Here is a 15,329-nt window from a genome sequence, read left to right as displayed (position 1 = left end):
TCCCCTTACTGAGAACATTCTGTCCTCAAAAGGGGTCTCACCTTTGTCAACCGACCTTCCCTCTCTGAGGCAGAATGTTCAGTAAGGGTCTCACCTTTGTCAACCGACCTTCCCTCTCTGAGGCAGAATGTTCAGTAAGGGTCTCACCTTTGTCAACCGACCTTCCCTCTCTGAGGCAGAATGTTCAGTAAGGGTCTCACCTTTGTCAACCGACCTTCCCTCTCTGAGGCAGAATGTTCAGTAAGGGTCTCACCTTTGTCAACTGACCTTCCCCTCACTGAGACAGAAAGTTCTGTCCTCAATAAGGGCCTCACTTTTGTCTTCCTGTGCCCACAATTCAGTGAGTACTGTACTGGCCATGATGCTGAGCTCTTCTTCCTCCATCTCCAAGCCTATTTATTTTACAAGGACTCTCCACCCTGCACCGATGACCACTTCTCCAATCTCCAACTCTCCTCCTCTTCCTGGACACCCTAACCTGGTCTTCTGCCTGCTCTGGACCTTTTCATTGCCAATTGCTTAAGGGACATTAACCGTCTAGACTTAACACTCCTCTCTCCTATTCCAACCTCAGTCCTTCCAATTGCTTGGCTCTCCACTCCCTCTACACTAATCCTAACCTCACCATCAACCTACCTGTAGTAGTCTGGCGAACTGACCTCTTCCTTGCCGAGGCCCAGGGCCAACTCTCAGACACTTCCTCTTACTTGCCCTTCGAACAGGACCCCACTAAGAAACTCCAGGCCATTGTCTCGACACCATCACCAATGTTATTGACTCTGGGGATCTCCCATCCACTGCCACAAACCTCATAGTTCCTGTGCCCCACACCTTCTGTTTCTTATCTCCTACAAAATCCACAAACCTGCTTGTCCAGGTAGACCCATTGTTTCAGCTTGTTCCTGCTCCACTGAACTTGTATCTGCATACCTTGACTCTATTTTATCCCCTTGGTTTAGACCCTCCCCACCTACATCTGTGACACCTCACGCACTCTTGATCCTTTTAAGGATTTCAGGTTCCCTGGCCTGGATCATCTTATTTTCACTATGGATATGCAGTCCCTATACACCCCCATCCCCCACCAGGAAGGCCACAAAGCTCTCCATTTCTTTCTGGACACCAGACCCAACCAGTTCCCCTTCACCACCACTCTCCTCCACCTAGCAGAGCTTGTTCTCATTTTACCTAGTTTTTCATTTGGGTCCTCCCACTTCCTTCAAACTAAAGGGTTAGCCATGGGCACTCTGCTGTCAGTTTGTTGGCTACGTGGAACAGTCTATGTTCCAAGCTTACACTGATGACCATTCTGCACTTTTCCTATGCTACATCAATGACTGCTTCCTGCACCCTTGCTGAACTCATCAATTTTGTCCACTTTGCCTCCAGCTTCCACCCTGCCCTCAAATTTACCTGCTCCATTTCCAACACCCCTCCCTCCCCTTTCTTGATCTCACTGTCTCTATCTCTGGAGACAGCTTGTTCACCGATGTCTATTATAAGCCAACGGACTGTCACAGCTCCCTGGACTATACCTCATCCCACCCTGCTACTTGTTAAAATGCCATCCTCTTTTCTCAATTCCTCCGTTTCTGCTGCATCTGCTCTCAGGATAAGGCTTTTTATTCTAGAATAAAGCAGATGTCTTCCTTTTTCAAAGAAAGGAGCTTCCCTTCCTCGACCATCATCACTGCCCTCAACCACATCTCTTCCATTTCATGCATGTCTGCTCTTACCCCATCGTCCCGCCACACTACCAGGGAGAGGGTTCCTCTTGTCCTCACCTACTTCACAACCAGTTTCCACGTCCAGCACATAATTCTCTGAAACTTCTGCCACCACCACCAAGCACATCTTTCCCTCCCCCCACTTTCTGCATTCTGCAGGGATCGCTCCCTATGCAACTCCCTGGTCCATTCATCCCTCCCCATTGATCTCTCTCCTGCCACTTAGCCATGCAAACAGAACAGGTGTTACACCTGCCCCTACACCTCCTCTCTCACTACCATTCAAGGTCCCAAACAGTCCTTCCAGGTGAGGCAACACTTCACCTGTGAGTCTGTTGTGGTCATTTACAGTGTTCAGTGCTCCCAGTGAGGCCTCTTGTTTATCGGTGAGACCCGATGTAGATTGGAAGACCGCTTCACCAAGCATCTACAACAAGCCTGAACAAGCTGGATCTCCCAGTGGCCACCCATTCCCATTCCGGTATGTCCATCCATGGCCTCCTCTACTATTGGGACAATTCCTCACTTGGGTTGGAGGAACAACACCTTGTATTCCGTTTGGGTAGCCTCCAATCTGATGACATGAACATCGATTTCTCAAGACTTCCAGTAATGCCTCCCCACTTCCCCCTTCAACATTTCCCATCCCCTTTTTCCTCTCTCACCTTATCTCATTGCCCGCCCATCACCTCCCTCTGATGCTCCTCCCCCCTCCCTTTCTTCTTTCTTTCATGGCCTTCTGTCTCTTTCACCAATCAACTGCCCAGTTCTTTGCTTCATCCCTCCCCCTCCAAGTTTCACCTATCGTCTGGCGTTTCTCTCTCCCCTCCTTCCTTTCAACTCCTCAGCTTTCTTTCTTTAGGCTTGCTGAAGGGTCTCAGTCCTGAACTCAACTGTACTTTTCTCCATGGATGCTGCCTGGCTTGCTGAGTTCCTCCAGCATTTTGTGGGTGTTGCTCTGCTCCAACCGTACGTTTTGTGGTCTTGTGATCTAAAATGCACCACAGTCTTGTTCCCCTTGCCCCACAAAAATAAATATCTATGATTTTTATGGTTTGGTCTTTTCATGTTTCCAGTGGCTGCTGGTTTAAAAACACAGGTTCGAGATTTTGGATAGAGGAGAATTGTGAAGATAAACTTTTTTTATGCATTCTTCTATGTTCTATGACCTAGAACTTGCTGGCCGTGAGGGTTGCAGATACAAGAGCAAACAAACACTGCAAAGGAAAATTTGATAGAAGCGTGAATGGGAAAAAACTAGCTAGACTACAGAGATAGTGAGAGAGGTGATTTTTTTGTTGTGCAGAAAGTTAGGATGGACTCAATAGGTCACATGTCACCTTCTGTACCATGACAACCCTTAACTGGTTGTGAGCCAAAAATTCCTCAGGGATGTTAACAGCTCTACAGCAATGCTTTATTTTTACTTGTTTCTAACTAAGTGAGTTAATAGAGTTTGAGCCTCCTAGGGTACTTAGCTCAGAAACAGAAAACAATGAGTTATTCGGAGAGGATCATTTTCACATCTAGAAGATGTTCCACTGGGATTGGTTTTTGGCTGCTGCTGTTTTTAATTTATGTTAATAATTTGGGTAAGCACATGACAAATAAACTAGTTAAGTTTGCCAATGACACAAAATTAGGGGGAGGTCTGATAACATTCAAACAACAGAATCAACACAGTTCAACCCAGATGTGAGAAGATTGATGGCAGATGAAATTTAATATAAGTAAATGTAAAATATTAAATATAGGAAGTAGAAATATTAGATATCAATATACAATGGAGGGGGTCTTGAGTAGAAAGGGCACTCTATGAGAAGGATTTGGGCATTCTGGTAGACTCATCTAGACAATGCACAGAAGTGACTCGGAAGGTTAACAGAATGTCGGGCTACCTAGTGTGCTTAGTGGAGTTCAAGTCTAGAGACATTCTCCTTAAGCTGTTTAATGTGCTTGTGAGGCCACATCTTGAGTACTGTGTACAGTTTTGGTCTCCATATTTTGTGAGGGATGTGAAGGCACTGGAGAGAGTTCAGAGGACGATTTGACTCATTCCAGGTCTGCAGCATATGAGCAATGAAAAAGCATTTAAAGGATTAAATCTTTTTAGCCTAAGTAGACATAGAATAAGAGGAGTCATGATAGAAGTCTTCAAAATCATTTAGGGAATAAGTACAATGGATGCCAGCTGCTACTTCAAAATTAATCCATCACCAAGGACACAGCGACACAGGGCCACAGGTGGAAACTGGTTAAAGGGGGATTTCAGACTTATATCAGGAAGCATTTCTTTACACAGTGAGTTGTGGACTCATGGAACAAGCTACCTAGATGCATAGTAGAGAGTAGTACCTTAGAGACTTTCAAATCTAAACTTGATAGTTATTTCAACACACGATGTGAATAGAAACTTGGCAAAGCTTTGTTGGACCAAATGGCCCGTTGTCAAAAATGTTCTAATGTTCAAATACTCTTTAACTAAACATTTGCTTTATTTATAACAAGGTAGCAGAAATATTCATACAAAGACAAATAACAGGAATTCGGGAAGATGCAGTTCATAAACTGAGGAAATTCAGAATTAAACAAAAATAGAAAATACTGGAAATGCTCAACAACATCTATGAATGCATATCAGAAAGCAGAGTTAACATTTTATGCTGAAGGCATTCCACCAGAAATGCAAAATACAAAATTGTTCACTGAAATGTTGCCTGGATTAAAGATTATGAATTATAATGAGAAGTTGTACAAATTCAGATTATTTTCTCTGGAGAGGTGGAGGCTGAGGAAGATCCTGATAAATGTATATAAAAACAATAAGAGGTGTGATAGGGCTGATAGAGTCTGTTTTTTGTCATATATGAGAGGGGAGATTTTTTACAGAGAAGGGTAGGTGCCTGTAATCTACTGCCAGGGAAGGTGGTGGAGACAAATATTGTACAATAGTTAACTTTTAGGGGGCATGTAGACAGGCTTGTGATCAAGCAGGGAATGGACCGTGTATAGGTACAGCATGTGGGATTGTAAATTTGTAACAGTTGTAAATTTTGTAACTTTGACAGAGTTTCACTCTGCTGCCATGGCCTAACCGATTCAGTATTTCCTCCAGCTTTTGCATTCTTTTATCTGTGCTTTTTTCTCCCTCATCACACTCATTTTAAGTTATTTCTCTTTAAATGCCCGTATTCTTAACATCCAGATTTACTTCATCAATATGTTATCCCCACAGCAACCATGTGGAATCACTACGATCATTGCTCCCACTTGTTATCTCCTTAGAAAACTAATTAGTTAGACAGTTGGGAGTATAGTTTAGTGATTGTCCTTGATTAATATCTGCCTTTCCAAATGGAGGATTGTATAAGTTATTGGAATGGATTTCAATAACTTATCGTACATTAACCTAATTGCCCTCTAATTGTTAATTTTTCTCAGAGATAGCAAAAGGCTACAAATTCAGTGCACATCATCAAAATCTGGAAGAACTTGTGAAAGATGACAGAAAATTCTAAGTATTGAGCTATTGTAACTTCGGACAGTTTTTACATTGTCTACTCAGAGACAGGGTGATGCACGAGGTGATGGGATGAAAGAGGGTGTGGGACCCAAAACGTAATGTTTGATTAGGCATGTAGAATTGACAGCTCCCTCGGGAATTCTCAGTTATGATGTCATAGTCAGACAGAAAGATAACAGACCATATGGTCTACCATGTCCACGTTAACTATTGAGCACCTAAGTTCCCATCATCTTTTATGTTGACTCTCTGTAGCACTGCATTACACTTTCTTCCTGGGTGAAAAATGTTGCCCTCAGATTGTCTGTGAATCTCTTACCCCTTTGTCTATGTTCTTTAGTTTTATGATGTAGAAGAAAGTTTCATTCAGTCTACCCTCAAATGAGTGTCTTCTTAATGTATTCCACTCCAGGGAAAACAGCTTAGTGTCTCCTGTCTCTCCTCATAACTGTTATAATATGTGATTGAGCTTGGAACAGCTTAACTTAGATCAGAGAATGGAGATACAGCAATTGAAGCAGGAAGCAAAAAACAAGTTTGATTGATTTGCGAGGGGGAATCACCAGATCACTGAGTAAATACAACTTTGGTCATGGATCTTGGTGAAGTAATCATAATTTTTTTCTTGGAAAGCTATTTAGTGTTAAAATTCATGTCAGAAATAACCATGTCGTTCGGATGATGAAAAATCTATTTCTGATGTAGTTACAGAGATGACCGCTATTTAGGAATTACAGAAACACAGTAAGTCACCTCAAGAGGTTGCAATGTTCCATTTCCAGGAATAAATAAAAATTAAGAGATACAGTAAATGTACAGTTAAGCTGGTCAAACTGACATCTGGTTGAAGATGATGCGGTGTTGTTGTCTGTCAAGATCATGGCTCACACTCAGTAGTTGTAGGGATGGTTCTGGGAACAGCATAAGGTCAGGGTTTAGAAACAGGGATGAAGGGGAGTTAGAGATCACGGGAAGTAAAAGAAGAATCAGAGGCAGGAGCAGGCGGTTGGAGTTCAGGTTGATGTGTTCTAGGACAATCAAAGGATAGTGAGAAGGAGAGTTCAGAAGGACCAGAGTTCAAAGTCCAATGATGGCGAGTCCTGGGGTCAGTGTCAAAGGTCAATGACTGAAGTCAGTGAGTCTGAAGGTCAAGGCCTGAAAGTCAAAGCCCCTGTATCATTGTGTCCAGAAGTCAGAAGTCTGATGTCTGTGACTGCGAGTTTGGGAGAGGAACTGGAAGTTGAAGGCCTAATGTGTATGAGTCTGAGGTGTCCGGAGGCTGGTCTGTGTGTGAATGGGTGTGTGGGAGGATGGGAAAGGGGCTTGTTGTGGTTATTTTTATTGCTGCTGTTGCTTGTGTTATTCTGTTAAACATTGTATGATGCTTTGTTGGTGTCAGATGTGTGGTGACACTTGCAGGCTGCCCACAGCACATCCTTAGGTTGTGTTGGTTGTGATTGTAAGAGGCACCTTCACTGGCTAGTTCATTGTAAATGTGATGAATGTGAAGTAACCAAGAAAGCAGACTGAAACGTGATTATGTAGAACTGTAAACAGCAGTTGCACATATCTTTTTCAAAGAGGGAAAGCAGTGAGGTGCTTGTATACATAATTCGATCAGTGACGCTGTAATGCCATCATGCTCAGAGAGATAATGAATTTTTTTTAGACTGAAAATAAACACTCTGGTGTCCTAGAACTGTTATTGTAAATAGAACTTCCCAGATCTCCATCAGCATCTAGGCTGTTCTTTTCCCTCATGCTGGTCCAAAACCCTGCTTCCTGATGTTGCTGCTCTGCCCCCACGACAGTTGATGCTTTTGGTTGGCATGAACCAAAACGTACCTCTCCACTCCCTCACCTCCTCCAGCTCCCTCTGTGCTGGGCTCTGATGCCTGGACACTCAAAGATTTAGGCCTGTGGTCTTACACCAAAGGCTGGCTTTTGGAGTGAGCTGCACCTGGAACATTTTCAAACCTTAAGGTGTGAGGCCTTGGGCTTCAATTGTAACCAAGTTTGATGTAATGGGATCTTCACTGCATTAAAACCTTCACAGGAATGCCTATTTCGATCTGAGTCATCTGTTATAACTTTCTCCCGATAAGCATTATTGCACGAAATACGATAGTTTCACTTATTCTTGTCCTCCTGTTCAAAAGAACCTTGATCTGTGTAGGTATGCATGGAGGTGAATTGAATTTGTTTCTCTCTGGGGGAACAGTATCCGTAGGATTGCAATATTGGAAATGGTAATTTATCATCCATTGAAACAAATGAATTGATTGATCCTCTTCATGTGTCATTGTAAGTGTGGAACTTGTTCTCTTCTGCAATCACAGAAAATCAATGTGTACATTTTTTTATAAATCTCACTGAAGTAAATATACATTATCTGGAAGTTAAGTTTATATTCTTTGTAAGATGTAAAACAGAATCTAGATAATTTAACAAATCATTCTTCTTCCAGCTAGAGTTCATACTTACTGCTTAGAGAAGTCTCGCATTGTCTCTCGACCGCCTCACCAGTGCAATTTTAACATTTTCTACCTGATGATTGATGGCCTATCAACAGAGGAGAAGTGTGCTTTTTACCTCAGCAATCCTTTTGCGCACAGGTAGGTGCGATAGTATATTCTCTCTGGACAGACTGAGATCACAGAAAATAATCCAAAGTGTGTCTTTATAGACTCAATATGCTTACAACTTCCCATAGTGTTGCGTCAGCTGACTACATTGAGCAGTTTATCACAATAGTATCTGATGGTGGAAAATGACAGACTAATGCAGCTTGGAAACCAGCTCTTCAACTGGTCCATCCAACTCTGTGCCAATCCCATTTATCTGTGATTAGCCCGTATCCCTCAAAACCTTTCTTACCCATGTATCTGTCCAAGTGTCTTTTCAACATTGTAATTGCACCCACCTCTACAGCTTGCACTGGCTACGCATTCCATATACCCACCACTTGCTGTGTGCAGACGTTATGCCTTAGATCCCCGTGTAGCTTTTCCCTTTCACATTAAGCATATGTTGTCCAGTTTTATACCCCTATAGCCTGGGAAATAATCTCATCTGTACCTGTTTAAGCTTAAGGGCATCCTTCCTATAGCTCAGTACTCAGAATTGCACAACTACCTCCTGTAACAACTGTAACATGTGTCATAACACTCTTACTCATTTCCCTGATCAATGAAGGTAATGGTGTATATGCCTTCTTCATAACTTTTTCTACCCATGTCATCATTTTGAGGGAACTATGTATTTCTATCTCACTTCATACTTGTCTGAATTAAGTTCCACCTGCTGTTCCTTGTTACTTTTCCAGTTGCTCTACATTCTGTTGTCATCCTACATAAGCCATGGTAGCATAGCAGTTAGCTTGATGTTATTACAGATCAAGGTGTTCTGAAGTTTGGAGTTCAATTCCAGAGCCATCTGTAAGGGGTCTGTACGTCCTCCCTACAGAATGCGTGAATTTTCCCTGGGATCTCCGGTTTCCTTCCACAGTCCAAAAGACTGACTGGGTAAGGAATTGGTCATTGTAAAATTGTCCTGTGATTAGGTTAGGGTTAATCAGATTTGTCGGGTGTTTCTGGGATGGCTCTGCTCGAAGGCGCTGTATCAGTAAGTGAATAAATAACCTTCTTCAGTATTCACTGCACCACTAATTTTGGTGTCATCTATAAACTTATTAAGCAAGTCAACTACATTTTCATCTAAGTCATTACTATACAGGACAAGCAATAACTCAGCACTGATTGAACCCTAAGAGTCGGAAGGTTGATTGAGTCAATCTCTGACTCCTACCACAAAGCCAATTTTGTGTCCATTTGGCAAATGTCATCTGAATCCCACGTGGTCTAACCTTCCAGAGTAGCCTACAATGCAGGATCTTGTCAAAGGCCTTGCTAAAGTTCACGTAAACAATGTTTGCCACCCTGCCCTCGCTAATCCTCTTGGTCACTTGTTCACTATATAACCTAACTGAAAATTAAAAAGTGCAGTGCTTTCAGAGTGGTGTAAAGTGAAGAGCAGTAATGGGGTAGTCAGTCAGGAGGCACAGTTCTCTTGTGGAGACAGAGTAAAACCAGTTTATAGAAGGGCAAATGGAAGGAGACCATACGCTGTAAGGGCAAAGTCTTTATCAGTGTTACTAAGCAGCGAGATCTTGGGACCCAAGTTCATAGCACCTTGAAAGTGGCTACACAGGTTGACAAGGTGGTTAAGAAGGCCAGTGGAATGTTTGTTTTTATTAGTCGAGGCATTGAGTTCAAAAGTCAGGAGGTTATATTGTAACTTTATAAAACTCTAGTTAAATACTCTGGAGTATTTCCACAGTTCTGGTAGCCCCACTATAGGAAGGATGCTGAGGCTTTGGAGAGGGTGCAGAAGAAGTTTACCAGGATGCTAACACAAAGTACACTGCAGATGCTGTGGTCAAATCAAGATGCACAAAAAAGCTGGATGAACTCAGCAGGTCGGGCAGCATCTGTTGAAAGGAGCAATCAAAGTTTCGGGTTGAGACCCTTCGTCAGGACTAAAGAAGGAGGGGGCAGGGGCCCTATAAAGAAGGTGGGGAGAGGGTGGAAAACCAATCAGAGGAAAGATCAAGGGGTGGGGGAGGGGAAGCAGGGAGGGGATAGGCAGGAAAGGTGAAGAAGGAATCTAAGGGGAAAGCATTATGGGTAATAGAAGAAGGCAGAGTCATGAGAGGTGATAGGCAGCTAGAAGAGGAGACAGAGTGAAAGTGGGATGGGGGAAGGGAGAGGGAGGGAATTACCAGAAGTTGGAGAATTCGATGTTTATACCAAGGGGCTGGAGACTACCCAGACTGTATATGAGGTGTTGCTCCTCCAACCTTAGTTTGGCCTCATCATGGCAGTAGAGGCCAAGTACGGACATATCCGAATGGGAATGTGAAGCAGAGTTGAAGTGAGTGGCAACTGGGAGATCCTGTCTGTTGTGGTGGATGAGCGGAGGTGCTCGACGAAGCGGTCCCCCCAATCTGTGTCAGGTCTTGCCGATGTAGAGGAGGCCACACCGGGAGCACCAGGTGCAATAGATTACCCCAACAGACTCACAAGTGAAGTGTTGCCTCACCTGGAAGGACTGTTTGGGGCCCTGAATGGTGGTAAGAGATGAGGTGTAGGGACAGGTGTAGCACTTGTGCTTACAGGGATAAGTACCAGGTGGGAGATCTGTGGGGAGGGACGTGTGGACCAGGCAGTCGCGGAGGGAACGATCCCTGCGAAAAGCAGAGAGGGGTGGAGAGGGAAAGATGTCCTTAGTGGTGGGGTCCTGTTGAAGGTGGTGGAAGTTACGGAGGATAATATGCTGTATCCGGAGGCTGGTGGGGTGATAAGTGAGGACAAGGGGAACATGGTCCCTGTTCTGGTGACGGGAGGATGGGGTGAGGGCTGAAGTGCGGGAAATGGAGGAGACGCGGATGAGGGCATCGTTGATGACAGCAGAAGGGAAACTACGATTCTTAAAGAAAGAGGACATTTGGGATGTCCTGGAATGGAAAGCCTCATCCTTGGAGCAGATGCGGCGGAGACGGAGGAACTGGGAATAGGGAATAGAATTTTTGCATTTGGCAGGGTGGGAAGAGGTATAATCAAGGTAGTTATGGGAGTCAATAGGTTTATAAAGGATGTCAGTGGACAGTCTATCTCCAGAGATGGAGACCGAGAGATCGAGAAAGGGGAGAGAAGTGTCCAAGATGGACCAAGTGAATTTGAGGGCTGGGTGAAAGGTAGAGGCAAAGTCAATGAAATTGACGAGCTTAGCATGAGTGCAGGAAGCAGCGCCAATGTAGTCATCAATGTATCGAAGGAAAAGTTGGGGAGCAGTACCAGTATAGATTTTGAGCATAGATTGTTCCACATAACCCACGAAGAGGCAGGCATAGCTGGGGCCCATGCGAGTGCCCATAGCTACACCCTTGGTCTGGAGACAGTGGGAAGAGCCAAAAGAGAAGTTATTAAGTGTGAGTACCAGTTCCGCCAACCTGAGGAGTGTGGTGGTGTTGGGGAACTGGTGAGGTCTATTGTCCAGAAAGTAGCAGAGGGCTTTGAGGCCTTCTGGATGGGGAATTGAAGTGTATAAGGATTGGACATTCATTGTGAAAATGAAGCGGTCGGGACCGGGGAACTGGAAGTTATTGAAGAGGTGGAGGGCATGGGATGTATCCCGGATGTAGGTGGGGAGGGACTGAACTATGGGTGACAAAATGGAGTCGAGATAGGCAGATACAAGTTCGATGGGACAGGAGCAGGCCAAAACTATAGGCCTACCAGGACAGTCAGGCTTATGGATCTTGGGGAGGACGTAAAGCGAGCAGTGCGGGGATGCTGCCTGGTGCTATCATGAGAAGCTGGATAAACTTGAGTTGTTTTCTCTGGAGCGTCCAAAGCTGAGGGGAGATCTGACAGAGGTTTACATGATTATTAGAGGCATAGATAGAGTGGAAAGAGAGTATCTGTTTCCAAGGGTTGAAATATCTAATACCAAAGGGTATACATTAAAGGTGCGAGGGAGTAGGTTCAAGGGGGATGTGAGGAGTAATTTTTTTACTCAGAGTCATGAATGCTTGGAATGTGCTGCCTGGTATGGTGGTAGAGGCAAATACACTAGAGCCTTTTAAGAGACATTTGGATAGGCACATGGATGGTGGAAAGATATGGACATGGTGTAGAGAGGAGGGATTAGTATTTGGGTGTTTTTGATTTGTTTTTAGCTGGTTTGGCACAGCATTGTGGACTGTATTGTTTTATGTTCTGTTCTTTCATCCATGTGCCTATCTAAGAGTTCCTTAAATGTCCCTAATGTATCTGCCTCTATCACCAGCCTGGCAAACTACTACATGCACCTACCACTCTCTGTGTTTTTTAAAAAAAACAAACTACCTCTGATATCCCCCTGTACGTTCATCCCAACACCTTAAAGTTATCCCCCCTTGCATTAGCCATTTCCACCCTGAGAAATGTCTCTGGCTATCCACTTGATCTATGCTTCTTATTATCTTGTGCGCCTCTATTAAGTCACCTGTCGTTCTCCTTTTCTCTCAAGAGAAAAGTCCTAGCTTGCTCATCCTGTTTTCCTAAGACATGTTTTCTAATCCAGGTATTATTCTGGGAAATCTCCTCTGTACCCTCTCAAAAACTTCCACATCTCCCTATAATGAGTTGACTAGAACTGAACACAATACTTCAAGTATGGTCTACCCAGAGTTTAAGAGTTGCAATGTTACCTCATAATTCTAGAATTTATTATCCCAGTAATAAAGGCCAACACGCCATTCATCTTCTTCACCACCCTATCAACTTGCACAGAACTTTGAGGGATCTATAGACGTGAACCTCAAGATCCCTCTGTTCCTCCACACTGCTAGAGAATCCTGTCATTAATCTTTTATTCTGCTCTCAAGTTTGACCTTCCAAAGTGAATTGTTTCAGACTTTTCCATAATGATCTCCATCTGCTACTTATCAGCCCAGCTCTGCATCCTATCAATATCCCGTTGTAACCTAGAACAACCTTCTACACTATTCATAACACCGCCAACTTTTTTTTTTACTAACCTACCCTTGTACATCCTTATCCAAAACATTCATAAAAATCACAGAGGTAAATTAAGCAGGAGGAATGGTCTGAACCTTTTACGAGCAGTTTCTTTCTTTTTCAATCTTTTTATTAAGTTTCCAATAAACAATATTAATACTAATTCATAGAGATCAAGAATACATTAATAATGGTTAACATGAAGAAACACATATTCCAAGTAACAAATGGAGTCTAACCTCCTAATCCTTTAGTAATTAACCATGAAAAAGATAATTATAATTATAAAAAAAAGAGAAAAAGAAAAAAACCCAAACTAAAACAAACTAACCTAAAAAAAAACAAAGATTGGGCTGCCATAATTCATCGGTTAAAATTATATTTTGTCATTAACTTTGCTCCTCTATACATAAAAAAATTACTGAAAAAAGGATTCAGAAAGGGTCAACTTACATCATATGAAAATATTGGATAAATGGCTTCCAAGTTTCTTCAAATTTAACCGAGGGGTCCATAGTACTGCTCCTAATCTTTTCCAAATTTAAACATGCAATCATTTGGGAAAACCATTGAAATGTGGTAGGTGGGTTGGAATCTTTCCATTTAAATAAAATCGATCTTCTGGCTATTAATGTTACGAAAGCAATTAAACGACAAGCTGATGAGGATAAATGACTGGAGTCTATCATTGATAGTCCTAGATTGCAGTAATAGGATGAGGTTGTAAAACAACATGCAGAACTGCTGAAATAATATCAAAAATATCTTTCCAATATTTTCTTAACAGAGGGCATGACCAGAGCATATGTGTCAAAGAAGTTACTTCAGAATTACATCTATCACAAACAGGGTTTATATGACGGTAAAAACATGCTAACTTACCCTTGGACATGTGAGCCCTATGAACCACCTTAAACTGTATCAAAGCATGTCTGGCACACGTTGATGAAGTATTAACTATTTTAAGAATTTTCTCCCATTTCTCTGTAGATAAAGATATTTGAAGTTCTCTTTCCCACTCATTCTTAATTTTATCAGAATTACCTAGACGTATTTTTGTAATCAAGTCATAAATAATTGCTATTAGCTCTTCTGAAAGGAGTTTAAACCCAAAAAAATTTCTGTAACTTCGATTGGATGTGATATCGGAAAGGTATGTAAAGTAGCATTCAGAAAGTTTCTAATCTGTAAATATCTGAAAAAGTGTGATCTAGACAAATTATATTTATTAGAAAAATATTTATATTTTATTTAAAAGACATAAAACAATCATCCATAAATACATCACGAAAACATGTTATTCCTTTTGTTTTCCATAACAAAAAGGCTTGATCAATTCTAGCTGGTTGGAAAAAAAAGTTAGATATAATAGACCTTGACAGGATAAATTTATTCAATACAAAAAATTTACGAAATTGAAACCATATTCAAATTGTATGTTTAACTGTTGGATTTATCATTTGTTTATTCAGTTTAGTAAATACAAAGAGAAGCACAGCTCCTAGAATAGAAGCCAGTGAAAACCCCTGTACAGACTCCTGCTCGAGATTCATCCATCATGGAGATTAAGTTTCATCCAACTCTTGTGTCCAAAACGTTAAATATCGAATATTAATTGCCCAATAATAAAATCTAAGATTCGGCAGCAGTTTCATCTAAAGAACTCTTTGAGGGTGGAGGTGTTTCACCTGAACCCGATGTGTGTGGGTTCCACCAGCAGTTGGTGATATTTAGGAGAGTCTCACTTTGATTCATCCAACATCAGATTTTTCTATGCAAACCTAAATCTGGACCAGATATTTAAAGTTCAAATGTTAGGCAGCAAGAACTTCTGCGCCTAAATTGAAATTTGCTTCCTTCAACAACAGCGAGTTTGACTAGACATGGACTAGTGGGTGCAGTTCTGGTTGACACACGTTCTGGAAGAATGTGATGGTGCTGGGGAGAGTGGAAATGAAATTCAACAGATTTCAACAGATTTGCAGGAATTTCATTATGGGAAGAGATCAGATAAATTGGGATTTTTTGTTTCCTTGGGGTGAAGGAGAAGGAGGGGTGAACTAATGAAAGTATAGGAAAGATAGTCAACATCTTTTTTCTTGTGTGGGGTATCAAAAACAAGAAATTTAAAGTGAGGGGAAGAAATTTTAAAGGGAATTTGAGGAGATTCTTTTACACAGAGTTTGATATCTGAGCAGATGGTGAATTCAAATTGAATTACTCTGAGGCTGTAGACAGGCACAGAAGGATATTCTCCAAATGCAGACAAATGGGATGAGAGAGATTGGCAGAAAGGTTGGCATGAACTCGATGGGCTGAAGGGCTGGACAACTCCATAACACTAATCATTTGTTCCATCCTTTATTGTAACTGGCATCAGCCCAGTCAACCTATCAAGTGTAGTTCAGCCTAGAATGTAAAATAATCAGAACATACTGTATTCAAATGCCTATGCTCTTGTAATTAGTTTGTACTGACCAGCTGGGGGAATAGTTTCCCTTGTCTCCTTTTTTAAAG

At 42.1% G+C, this 15,329-nt stretch overlaps 1 protein-coding gene across 3 annotated transcripts in view; it reads left to right on the top strand.

Annotated features, from left to right (window-relative positions):
- Positions 1 to 15,329, top strand: part of myo16 (myosin XVI) — a 1,004,680-nt gene that overhangs the window by 521,363 nt on the left and 467,988 nt on the right. For all 3 annotated transcript variants that reach the window (XM_073043171.1, XM_073043172.1, XM_073043173.1), the window contains one exon: positions 7,718 to 7,865. In XM_073043171.1, coding sequence (XP_072899272.1) covers positions 7,718 to 7,865 — 148 coding nt within the window. The remainder of the gene's footprint in view (positions 1 to 7,717; positions 7,866 to 15,329) is intronic.

Source organism: Hemitrygon akajei, chromosome 4, assembly GCF_048418815.1.
Source record: "Hemitrygon akajei chromosome 4, sHemAka1.3, whole genome shotgun sequence".
In the NCBI taxonomy this organism is placed as follows: domain Eukaryota; kingdom Metazoa; phylum Chordata; class Chondrichthyes; order Myliobatiformes; family Dasyatidae; genus Hemitrygon; species Hemitrygon akajei.
This window is presented reverse-complemented; position numbering and strand designations above follow the sequence as displayed.